This window comes from Ixodes scapularis, unplaced genomic scaffold (assembly GCF_016920785.2).
Source record: "Ixodes scapularis isolate PalLabHiFi unplaced genomic scaffold, ASM1692078v2 PGA_scaffold10__122_contigs__length_95168666, whole genome shotgun sequence".
Lineage (NCBI taxonomy): Eukaryota > Metazoa > Arthropoda > Arachnida > Ixodida > Ixodidae > Ixodes > Ixodes scapularis.
The window spans coordinates 37,998,001-38,011,204 of record NW_024609836.1 but is presented as its reverse complement, the minus strand read 5'-3'; the positions used below and the strand labels follow the sequence as shown (position 1 = coordinate 38,011,204).

At 37.1% G+C, this 13,204-nt stretch overlaps 2 protein-coding genes and 1 long non-coding RNA gene across 4 annotated transcripts in view; 1 reads left to right on the top strand and 2 right to left on the bottom strand.

Moving 5' to 3' along the window:
- Nucleotides 1–13,204, bottom strand: part of LOC8033856 — a 289,711-nt gene that overhangs the window by 122,335 nt on the left and 154,172 nt on the right. The window lies entirely within an intron of this gene.
- LOC121834213 lies at nt 4,637–6,431 on the top strand. The gene is made up of 3 exons (XR_006077125.1): nt 4,637–4,775; nt 5,503–5,530; nt 6,005–6,431. It is a non-coding gene; the product is annotated as an uncharacterized LOC121834213 (long non-coding RNA).
- LOC115321786 (Fanconi anemia group J protein homolog) lies at nt 11,381–12,526 on the bottom strand. The gene has a single exon (XM_029982059.4). It carries the CDS (start codon nt 12,524–12,526, stop codon nt 11,381–11,383), a length of 1,146 nt encoding a protein of 381 aa, XP_029837919.4.

Sequence of the window (13,204 nt, the reverse complement as noted above, 5' to 3'; positions counted from 1 at the left end):
CGTAATGCGTATACACTCACTTTAGAACCAGACGTGACTAGTCCCCTGCCGTCGGCACGTGAGATTATGATGTTTTATAGCAAAATGCAAACGGATGACAATTCCGTGACCTTTGACGTTGGCACACAAAGTAAATACGATCCATTGGTTCACTCCAATCTCGTAAACAGGAACCAAGAATATCCTGTATTATCGGAAATCGTAACGTTGAGATATTACACGCGCAAAATGTTGAGAATGGTTATACACCACACGCTCGTCCTGATATCTTATTGTGACAAAAATTTGAAAGCACCTCCGTCTTTTACTAAATACGTAGATGAAGTGTGTAGTGTTAGTATGTATACACACATGTTTTCTACTATGCTTTTTTCATTTGCACAACCGGGGATAGGTTTGGGTGACGTAATTGCCCAAAACATTACTTCGCCTTTGACGCAAGATTATTTAGATTCATCTCATAACAGAGAAAAGGCTTGTAACGATTTAATTCGATCGATGAATACTAACATAAAATTATACGACGTGGGTAACACGCACAACGCTTTTGCAACTATTCGTCAAATTGCATCGTCTCGTCCTAGATTACAAGTGGAATTTTTAGACAGTACCAGGTCGATAGTGTACGCTTTATTCAATGGAAAGAGAGTACGTAACAGTGATTCTACATTAATTTACTTTAAGTTAATAAACGATCCTTCTTTTCTTCCAATTTTAATAACTAAACGGTTAGCTGATTTTGCTCTGTTGTGTGACGATGACACATTAGTTTTTGCTGCACCTCAAGAATATTTTACGAATAACGCTTGTCCATTTTTTACGCAATGGGTTTTAAGCCATCGTGATTGTATCGAACCTTTAGACCACGTACTATCACTATTAGCCCTATGTTCTGATAATAGTAGAATTTATTCGTATTTATATAAAACATTTAAGGGTATTTTGAGCGTTTCTAATAACATCGATAATGTTTTGTGTTCGTACATTAGATTATACATTAACATGTTAACACGAGAGCCATCTAAAATTGTAGCACTTAATCGATCTTACATTGGGAAAAAAAGAGACAGATTATCTGCAGCATGTTTTGAAAATCCGAAAAAACTTTTAATAAAATCTGCTATAGCTGAAGAACGGAAACGTGGATGGACATCGGTAAATTTTGCATTTGGTTTAGATATTACACATGTTGGGGTTTTACAATCTTCAATGCAAGTATATTCTAACGAATCTATGAAAAACGATACAAATATCGCGACACAAGTCAACATGGAGGACGACGACGACGACGACGACGACGAATATAATCCAAGATCACCGATGAGTGTATACGAACCACTGTCACCGTGATGTTGATAATGTGGTGGGGATTAAAAATGTGTAGCAATTTCTTGATAGGGTGATGATATCGCATACTCGATAGATGATAATGGTCCCATAAAACATAACATTGTTTCTTTAAGGTATTTGACGTATTGTGTTTCTTTTTTCATAAATGTAACACAATCACAAGAATGATTTTTACAATTTATAGCATTATGTAAATCTATATAAGCTGCTTGCGCCTGACAGAGTGCAAATTTATTTGGTTTAAAAACCGCGAATGTTTGTGTGTTATACGTCATACAATGGAACTTACATAAACAACCGCCCTTTTGAGAAAAATACTCATATTTACTTTTGAGTTGTCGGATAGACACCCTTATCATAGCTTGCTTTAATAACTCGAGTACCTGAGTGATATTTTCGTAAGGATTAAGTGCACCATTAATTCTTAAACTTGTTAACCGATAAGTGTGATTTGTGCCATTCTTCTTTCCGTACGTTCTATCATCGTTATCTTTAACGATATTGTAATACATTTTGCGAAACGTGGTTGTATCGGTAATAACATCTGTGGAAGTTAGTAAGGTCACGTATGATTTTACGACAATCTGAAACCTGATTTCTAATTCTTTTAGAATTTCTACACATTCTTTAGATGCATGTGCATAATCTAAACATATATCGTTTATATCGAAAACACTGATACTCTTCGTGAGATGTATTAATTCTCCCAAATTGCCTATACGGTCTGCATCCATGATACTTAAACGTGCTTCTTTTAAATGTTTGTAAGCTTGTGGAAGACGATGTTCGTTAAACCATCGCTCGATATTTTTCAAGTGCATGTGTCGTGTGTTCAAATAATTGTAAACGATCTTACATTCCCTATAATACTGGATTTTACTACACATATTGCTATATAAATCGTAAGCATCAATATCTCCACTACTTGTTGTGATTAATAATTCTCTAGGTAAAACTCTCTGTTTCATACGTTTCATATATTTACGTAGAAAATGAACTGTAGTAGACAAATCGCTGCGAATACTACGTGCCATCGAGTATAGAAATAATGTCTTTATATGCAATTCATCTAGTCTATCTCTATTGTTAATTTGCTCTCTATCATCTAAATTATCATCGTATATGTCTAGTAACAACATTGTCCAAGACGTTAATAAATTCTCTAAGAAACCAGATTTATCCGTGCTCGATATACATCTTGCTGGAGTCGTTGTGCACATGTATTGTATTACAGAAATGAAAGCGGCCTGCATATCGTAAAATAATACACTGAATACATGTACCTTGTCTGTGAAGGATAACGTGTAACACGGAGATAACGTTCCATAAAAAGTAGGCAATAGGTTTGTTAGTATATGTTTTAAGGTTATATCTTGAGAATTTATAACTAAATCTGTCATATGGACAAAACCTTGCGTAATCTCCGATTCGGTGCTTGGCAATTTCAATAAATAGCGATTGATTCCAGACAATACATTATAATTCCACCAGGACGAAACGACACTTTTCGTATATTCTAGAAGATTATAAAACGAATCGTTGGCCATTTTTTTTTTGTTCGCACAAAAAATCGAATGCAATGTGCACTGTTTTTTATTCGCAAGTTACGGAAATTTTGACCCAAAAATACGGTATAAAATTTGTCAACGACAAAGCTGTAAACGTGTTATATAAAATTTCAAGATCTATTAAAAACAAGACTATAAACGATTTAGTGAATACAGTCGTATATCTTTCGAACAAGTCATTGGTGAACGAATCCATCATCGATAAAGATTTCAAGGCTTTATTGAAACAGAACGTGTCTGGCGATATCTTCAAACTTGAGCGCATCGTCTCGTCGTCACCACCACCACCACCACCATCATCATCACCACCAGCAGCAACACAAGCATCGTCCTCTTCTTCACAAGCACCGATTCTGAACAACCGAAATAAAAATGAAGTGATGTACAAGAAACGTAAACATACGCACGTTAAATCGAAACGTCACACCCCTCTTCAAACTAAAAGTGTAGATAAAATGACTGCTGCCGAAATTTTAGATATTTATCGTAAAAAATATAATAAAGTTTGAGAGCATTGTTTTTTTTTTTTTAAAAAGCATGTGTTGGTTTTATCGTATGAGACATTCCAGTCGCTACCAAAACGCCTGTTAATGCCCCAATTCCGATTGCGAAATAAACACCCTTTTCTGGACACTGAGTAGTTTGTGTGCGTTCTGTTGTAGGCGTATTAGCTAAACCTTCCATGTGGCACGTTTCATCAGTAGCACATGCATGGGCTACATAAATTAATATTTTATTTGGAATGTTAATTTGTCGTGGAATTATAACCGATGGTGGATTATTTATTAATGCATGCGCTGGCATAATGCCAGTCACAAATGACACCAATGGTTTCCACGCGCTAGAAACTAACGTAGGTACACCACTCTTTTCGTAAGGTAGTCTGGCATCCACATATTTGTTCGTCATATTATGAGTGTATAATGGAAATTGCATATGATCACTCAAGACCAAATCTACTACTCCAGAACCGTTGGCACCTATTCTTTTTAACATACCAATAATGGTGTCACTATTCCCCTGATAATCGGACAAATTGACTTTATTGTCTATATCGGATGCATATTGTAAAGATTTATCCATAGCTTTAAATAATATATGCAATTCGTTTACTTTATTCGAACCGTTTAATATATTGATGTAATGTTTATCATCGGCCGTTTGCGTTTCAATTGTATCGTTACTGTTGTGTAAAAAATACGTAATGACAAAACGTCGTAGTATATATGGGGCCATGTACTCCAGCCATAACTCAACAACTCGCTTTGTGATTAATGCACGAATATTTGGAGTGGGCATTGGGTCGGTAACCATGAAATGGTACATGTATTGAAACAGAGCCGATCGTGTATATTCGTAATGGATAGAATCTCTGTCTCGAGATGAAACGAAAAAACAAAGTGCATGTGGAAAAAGTTGTTCAACTATTGTTGGTAATTTATCGGGGAGAGGTTCCGCAATCTCTTCACCAGCTTTTCCAGACAAAAGCCGTGGTAAGGTTGAAGTCGTTTCTATCCCCCAACGCAAATGTAGATATGTTTTGCACACGTATCTCAGCGCAACAAAGTCTAGGAGAGGGAGTTCGTCTTGTGGTACGTCGTGAAGATGAAGGTGTGTCTCTCCCCGGACGTGTTTATCTATGACGTGTTTAAGTGTGCAGTAGGCGATGTTTACAACCATCCCGTATAAAACGGAGACGGGATACTGCCTGTCCAGTCGTGCCAGCAAACTTGGAAGGTGGTGTATCCCCTCTCGTTCGGCCAACATCATCAGACCAGCCGAGCTGTCGAGAATTCTGGACGAACTGTGTGTGAAGGGATTCAAGGTTTTGGCGAATATCTTGGACGTCGCAAAAAGGTGTGAGTCTAAAATGATTCTACTTACTAGATATATTTCATCGTGGTTGGGAATAACTTGTAACGCGGTGTCGTGAGCTATTCTGTAATCACGAGCCCAATCGTATGGCACATCTCCTAAATGATTTTCCATATCTGTTGTAAACAGCATTCTTAGAAGAACTTGATCGAATGGTACGGAATGAGCCGGTTTCCACGCATCTATTTCAGATTTATTTAGAATTTGAAAGTAAACCATGCCGTCGATATTGTCTAGACGCAAGGTTATTTTCCAAGGTGCAGTTCGTACATTAATGCAGTCATCTTCGGTATTAATCTTTCTTTGACCAGGTATATGCAATATATGCGGGGCTGCGTACAAGAGTCTAAAAAATGGTATGGTGTGTACATCGTGGGGGTCTCCCGATGCATTAAATAAGGGATATAGTTTTCTTTCGTCAGGTATGATTGGTCTATGACTTACTGGATCGTTGATGTAAGTATCATTGGAATACGCCCCCCAGTAATTAACAGTGAACGATCCACGTAAAATTACGTCCATAACATGTTCAGTTGGATTTGGGCTGTCCGTCATGAATGCTTGGGGTAGGTGATAAGCGTGTGAAAACCTTTCGCCCCAAGAATGATTCACCGGCGCCGACGGTGCTGTTGGAGATGCCATTCTAGCTTGTGCCATTGTTTTTTAGTAAGTAAAACTGACGTCCACACTTTTTTTTGGCTTCTTATAGAGTTATCGAAAATGGAGGGAAACAAAACGTGAGTAAAAAAATTTCATTGCGTGTTTGTTTTAGTATTTAAATTAGCCATTCCATTGCGATATATATTTGAAAGGTCTTTCCTGTTTTGAATTAAATACGCCGTTCCAGACGATAACCCCATTACACCTAAACCAGCCGCTACACCAGATATAATTACGCTACCAGACGATGGTCTAATATTTTCATAAAGTACCTTGGATTCCTCTATGCTGTCAAGTAATGCTGTTCGTAACGTTTCTGCATTAACCAATAATGAATCTGATAGTATATCAGCTAATGGAATACCTTCACGTTCACAATAATGTAGTCCCATAAATATAAAATATTTTCGATTTAAAATTGCATCCCCAGTGTTTTCGTATAATTTCCGAGAAAGCTCCCGTAGGAGAACCTTTTTCTGTCCTGCATGTAATGAATTGTAACGGTTTAGCACTTCTCTAAACTGTGTCATTTTTTGTAATGTTTATTACAGACCAGAACGCACGGCTCCACCTTCCACGACTCCCGTGAAGCTGGCTCGGAAAATGCGGCGATCAAAGAGGCGTAAAACGCCAATCCAATCTAGACGGGTGCCCATATTAAAAAAGAACAATAAGACCACGCCACCATCAATGCCGGAATCTCCAGAATCGCCACCCATCGTTCCGGAATCTCCGGAATCGCCACCCATCGTTCCGGAATCTCCGGAATCGCCACCCATCATTCCGGAATCTCCGGAATCGCCACCCATCGTTCCGGAATCTCCGGAATCGCCACCCATCATTCCGGAATTTCCGGAATCGCCACTCATCATTCCGGAATCTCCAGAACCACCAACCATCTTACCCGAATCAGCAGAACAACCAACCGTAGACGCTGTTATAAACGTACCAGAGGATCCGACTACCTCATCGTCGACAATGGAAGATAGCGACGATTATGATGCTGTAGATGATTGAGTTATTAATAAAAAAATGTTGACTTCAGCAGAAATCGTATCCGACATTTCATTACAAGAAGGTACGAAGAATTCCACAAAAGGCATGTGGGAGCGCGTGCGCAAAGTTTTTGGAAAAGGTAAGCGTATTCCTAAAACAAATGGTAAGCGTCTTCGTAAAACGTATCCCAATAGAACTAATCTCGTAGTGCAAACCACGTTAGAAATTATTGGATGCATATTGAAAGTGATATAAACAATAAAAAAAAAAGAACTAATATATATCTATATTACAATTATAACATTGTTTAAAACCTATACACGACGACAATAATGTCTATTTATTCTACGTACACCATGTTACATCATTGTGTCAAGGCATGCGATGGTGACGAATCTTTAAACAACGCCTTGAAGACATGTCACAGTTTCTTAGAAAAGTATGTACGTATTCATTTAGGTACTGCGAGTAGTGTACAAGATGCTTTGCAAAACAACAAGAAATGCGTATCTATTCTGAATTATGGATCGATGAATTATATCCCACCAACCACAGTAGAAGATCGCGCAAAAAATGCTAGACAAGGTAGTGTCGATCACTTGTTATTTATTCTGTCAAAACGTGTTACAAATAGTAATAATACGTTGCTAAAAATAGCCTTAAAGGCTACCAAAAACGCTATTGAATTTTCTAAATGGATGACTGAGGGTGATGAAGAAGCTACCCACTTAAAAAAATGTGCTAATCTATTATCTAAGGTTGTTCAACAAGGCGATGACGAAGTGATCGACAAGTACTTGGAGGCTATCTATTATCTTTAAAATATGCTAGCCAATGTAGTCAATACTAAAACGGTATAAACTGTTACAATCGATCCACTGATCAAGTAATTTTTTTTATCGAGTATGAACTTTTTTAAAGGAGGTTCGACTTCTTCACGATCGATCTTAGCATTATTCGGAATGGGTCTCTTTTTACCATTCTGAAATTTTGTAGTTGTTGCGTCTTCATCTATACCAGTTATCGTATCGTCTTCTTCTTCATCTTTTCCATTTTTATCCCCCACGACATCTTGTACAAGTGACTTGTCTTCTGTAACATTAAATTTTAATAGTTGATCGGAGACTTTAAAGTCTAGTTTTTTCGTGAGTTTTTCTAAATCGTCAGTGTAAGATCTATACACGGTATCTAAAATTGTATATCCCAGTACATTGTCTTTTTCTACACTTTTAATAATTGTATATATAGTTTCTAATACACGAAATTTATTTATAATTAATTTCGTTTTAATTTTTTTCAGGTAGTCGATAAAAGCTACATACGGTTTCGTGTGAACATCGTAGGACACGATTAATTCAACCAAATGCCACACTAATTTATTTGTCACACGCCATGCACGTAAACGCAGTTGATTTATAAAATTAGTAGACAATGACTTGATTTTACTATGCATGTCATTGAGGTCCTTAATTTGTGTTGCAGAGAAAGCATTTATACTATTTAAAGCCATTGTCGCCTGCGTTTCCAAAGCCACTTTAAACTCTTCTTCTTGCGCCGACGTTGTATTATTCTTATATGTGTAAAACGCATTCAAATATATACCTACGGCCGGATAGTACTGAGGGGTTACTGTGTTTCTATGCCAAGTCATGAATTCATAAGACGTAGGTTTCGTTTGCATGAATTCACTAATTAACCAAGCATATTGAAGTATTTTGGGATGTTCAGAGAGTGGTTTACCTTTAATATAATTAAACCAAACGGAAAAACGTGTCCTCTTAAACCTGTCCAATTTGTTAATCATATTATTGTACTGGTCACCGAAATGTTCTTCGAAAATCGATACTTCGGGCATTGTTTATTCTTTTGGTTAGTCTCTAGAACACACATAAAAATAGAATAAATTGTGACATTTCGTTTTTATTATTTTTTTAGGGGGCGAACTTCGAGCATGAATGATTCGAAAGATGGCGCAGAGATGGTTTTATTCATCCCAGTCTTGGTTTTTTATTTCTATTATATATGACTACACCGGTTGCAACGAGCGACCACAATACAAGTGGAGCACCTACAAATGTATACAATTGGTGTGTTGGTGACGGAAGTATTGTAGTCGTTTCTTGAGTGTCTGTACTCGCATCTTCGTCTTCTACTTTATATTCTAACTTGGTAGTATCTTTTAAACGAAAAACAGTGGAGACTGCTTCGTGTATATTTGTATTAATTGCACGGATTCGTTTCATTGGAAGGATTTTTTCGCGATCTGCTAACTTAATATATATAAATAAATTCAATATCGAATCTAATAATATGACATCTAATTGGCATTCTATAGGCCGTAACATACGCATAGTTGAATACACATCGTTTTCGGCAGCATAATACGCCACGATTTCAAGAAATAGACCCAATATCGGTGGATAAACGGAATGATCGTGGATGACGTTACGCAGTTGAAGTATTTCCGATTTCGAAAACGTAGGAATAATCGCGAAGATTTCCTTCATTACGTCTACTCCATATGCGTGTTCGTTATCCAGAAATAAATTAAAAGAACGTAGCGCGGAATGTTGTGCTCTGTGATATAATTCTATATCACTTATTTCCGTTTCGTTTTTTAAGGATTTCAAAGTATTTGCAATATCGTGATTTGGTACTAAGCGTTTGACAATGGCTTCAATATCGTATTCTTTGAAATATGTTAAAATTTCCATAGTTAACCATGTATTGTAATACGCTTTATAGTCATTATTCTGGTAAACGTGTTGTACCCAATAACGGGGTAATACCGCTCGATAATCGTGTAACAAATCTGCATTTAGGTCTATGTTATGATTTAGCTCTATATCGTTGGGATTCTCTGTACTAAAGATTAAATATTTTTCTTTGTAATCGTTGGCAATTTTATACTTCTTGAGGAAAGCTTTGTCTTTTTTAACCTTGTCGTTATATATACGAATAATTTTTGTGACTACGGGATCTATAGGTGGTGGTGTAGATTCCTTTATTATATCTAGCAGATTTACAACGTCACATAACGAGTATGGCTTATCTGATAGAGCATACACTTGATGCGCTTTTGTAAATGACGGATTTTCTAATACTATCGTAAATAACTTGGCTAATTTTAAAGGAAGATTCTTATTAATGATTGGTAAATCTTGCGCTTTTAAATGAGATATTAAAACGATTACGGCATCTAATATCTGTAATTCGTTTTCTACAATTGTGTTAACGGCGACACCATATCGTTTTAATAACCACGTTCTTTCAGTATCGTATTCGTAAAACGACACAATCGTAGTCTTTCTAGACTCGTGAAATGTTTTAATTTCAGATTTAATAAAGTTTGCATGATTTGGCAAATTATACAATATAGATTTTATCTGTGATGTTTCGTCGTAATTTAATAACAATTCCATAGTAAGCCAAGTTTCTTCTTTGATGTTTAAGACGGAACCATTAACCTGCCCCTTATACGCATGCCAATAGAGACGTACGAAACGAGTAGATATGATGGTTTTGATGAAATCGTACGCGTCTTCATCTAATAATAGCGTATCCTTATTTGGAGACGGATATATATTGAATGTATTTTTTAAAATTTCCGAGGCGCGTATATCAGATTTATATATGACATCGGCCGAATTTACCTTTGTTTCATCACCGGTTTTCACTAAATGTATTAATTTAGTTAGCAACTCCATTTCGATTGTGTCCTCTACGTGACCGAGCAACTGCATTATATGTTTAAAAGATTCGTGTTGTTGCGAATAAAAGAGTTCGAAAACGGTTATATAATCATTCGATTTTGCTCCTATTGTAATGCGTATATTCTGAAGTTGACGACGAGATTTAATGTTTGCTATAGCGTGTAAGAGAAGCTTCATAGAAGCAATTTGATTCTTGTATTTCTCCTCCACAGCTAAACCAATAGATCTGAGTGTTAAATTGCGCCTATGTACATAGGCCGATACGTCCACCGATTTTGTTTCAGCAGCTAGTTTTGATGCTTTAATAATTTCTTGAAAAATATCTTTTATGTCACCGTTAAAAAACTCGACCGCCTCGTGTGTTCCAAATCGTAGTAGTATTTCCATGACAATCCATGCTGTGTGTTTTAACAAATTATTTTTCTTGTGAACTTTCTTCGCCCAATATTTGGGCACGATATTTTCGTATTCTAAATCTTTCATGTGATATTGTAAAACGTGCATGTGGTCTGGTACACCTTTCGAAAAATAGTTTGAATCATTCGACAGAACGTGACCCGTTAATGTTTGCGCAAAATCACTCTCGTATTTCTTAATATCGATTTGGGAAATGTTAAAATCCAAAACCAATCCGTCAACTTTGGACCACGATTGAGCCAATTCTACAAAGAATTCTTCTGTCATATATTTTTCCAAATGACGACAACGATGCATAATTTCGATCAACGTTCGCTCCTTTATGGGTACCGACACCATTATTTCCGAGAATATCCACACGTTAATTTTACCCCTTCGCCAAAGATTAATACACGTTTGCCGTTGGTGAAATCTCGTTAAATAGTTTACTATAGCCAAAGTATCCATGATCTTAGTAACATATTTCGATTGTTGGTCATTCAAACCGATCCCAAAGCGTAAGGCAATGACAGTGAATGGTTCGAATACATTCGTACCCTCGTGTTGCTTTTCACAAACCGAAAAGGATTCGTCCGTAAGCGCATTTAATGCATTTTGGTATTCTGGATATAGCTGTAAATATTCACGAACCTTTAAAAGTAGTGAAGGTGATCTCAGCCAAATGAATACTATGATAAATATTAATTGTTTTAACTCCGAGTTTGCCTGATGTGCTGCAAGACATTGTAAATATTCTACTTTGATGTGTTTTCGATTCGCTTCCAAAGACAAAACGAGACTTTCGAGCGTGATCATTGTTTTTTATTTCAATTCTTTATCCTTAAAAAATGTCGGTAATTCTTGAACTACACCATTCTTGCGAGCGTTGCCAGCCGTACGTCCATTTTCCATGACCTTGATCCAATTGCACATGTCCTTCCAAGTGTCGCATTGAAGAAAGCGTTGATCGACGAGCAGCATGGCCCCCCAATCTTTCGAATGTCGGATGCATCGTCCGACGGCTTGATTCACAGCCCTCATAGCTTGGATGCGATACCATTCACGACCGTTGAGAACTTGAGCTTTTGTAGTGTCGTTGAATTCCATTTTGAGACGGACGTCGTCTTGCACGATAGATGGAAAGGGGATTCCGATGGATACCACAACGCGTGCCAAATTATCGGCAAAGTCCATGCCTTCACTAATTCTTCCGCGATGCACTGCACACAATATAGACACTTCACCACAGGCCACGGATTCCACGTGTGAATGGACGGTCTCGTCGTTGCTTTCGAAATAGATGCATCCATTTGTAGTAGCCATGAGAGACGTCCACACGTCTGGATTTATATTCTTCCACACTTGTGCACACTTTAACATGGATTGGTAGGATGGGAAAAAACACAACACACCACAACCACCCAATCTACACTGTTCGTTCACTTTGATAGATTCGCATATTTTTAACAATAGCTGCCCAACGGCAGATAATACCGTTTTGTCGTTGTATGCACCGTATGTCATTCTAAAGGGTATTTTACCGTCAATAGAATGTGAAATACGTCTTATGTAAACATTTTCGGGATGTACCACATGATTTCCCGTGATTTTGTGCTTAAAGTTCATTCCCAATTCGGCTTCGTACGAATTAAATGGTGACAGCGTCCCAGACGCAAGAACTATAGTCCGCGCTACTTCCACTACCGATTTCATAGCGTGTTGTGGGTCGAGACATATTATTCTAAACAAATCAGCCTCGACGACTAAGCGAAAACAATCCGCGTTGAAATTGTTTAAATTTGACACGTGTTGCTGAAAGTTTTCGATAAACTGATTTAGGATGGGATCGTGTGGAAATTGAGGTATGTTAGCTAAGCTGACCTGTTTCGTTAACGTAGATAAATACGCAGTTCCTGTTATTATATAATATTTATTTTTACAAGCTATTTCTTTGAATTTTTCATACATTGTAATTAATTTGTTAAAAAAATTATACATATAACTGTTTTTAGACACTTGCATTTTATACGATTGCAAAGATGTTATAGATATTTCAAAAGATAGACTGTCTCTACAAACACTTTCGATATTATGAGCTTCGTCTATTATAATTAAAGAATCGCGCAAATTAACTTTACGTATCGATGCATCCAAAATGTAATTATATGGAGAAAGAATGATATTTGCGTCCTTTACAAAACTGTTATTAGTATAGTAAGGGCATATTTGTAATTCGGAACACTTCGTTACCAAATCTTCTACGTCGAGAATTGGATCGCTTTGTACCGGTGGTTGTGTTTTTCCCAAGTTTTTAAAATAACAACAATGTGTACTTTTGATCCATTTACAGACTTTGGCCATGTTACCCCCAGCTGGTGTACTATTGTAAAGGCATAACTTCTCTTTACCAACAAGTCGCACCGTATGTATGTTAGGGTCAACCTCTCTAATGGTATTGGTGATTTGTTCGAGTTGTTGATGAGTTCTCGAACAATAATAAACCTTCGAAGTCGGATGTAAAGTGATCCATTGACTGGCTGCATTAATGAGTGCCAAAGACTTTCCAGATCCAGTTGGCGACTCGATCATTACATGTTCGCCTTTACTTGCCGCCTCCAATATAGTTTGAACTATTTGCGTCTGTAT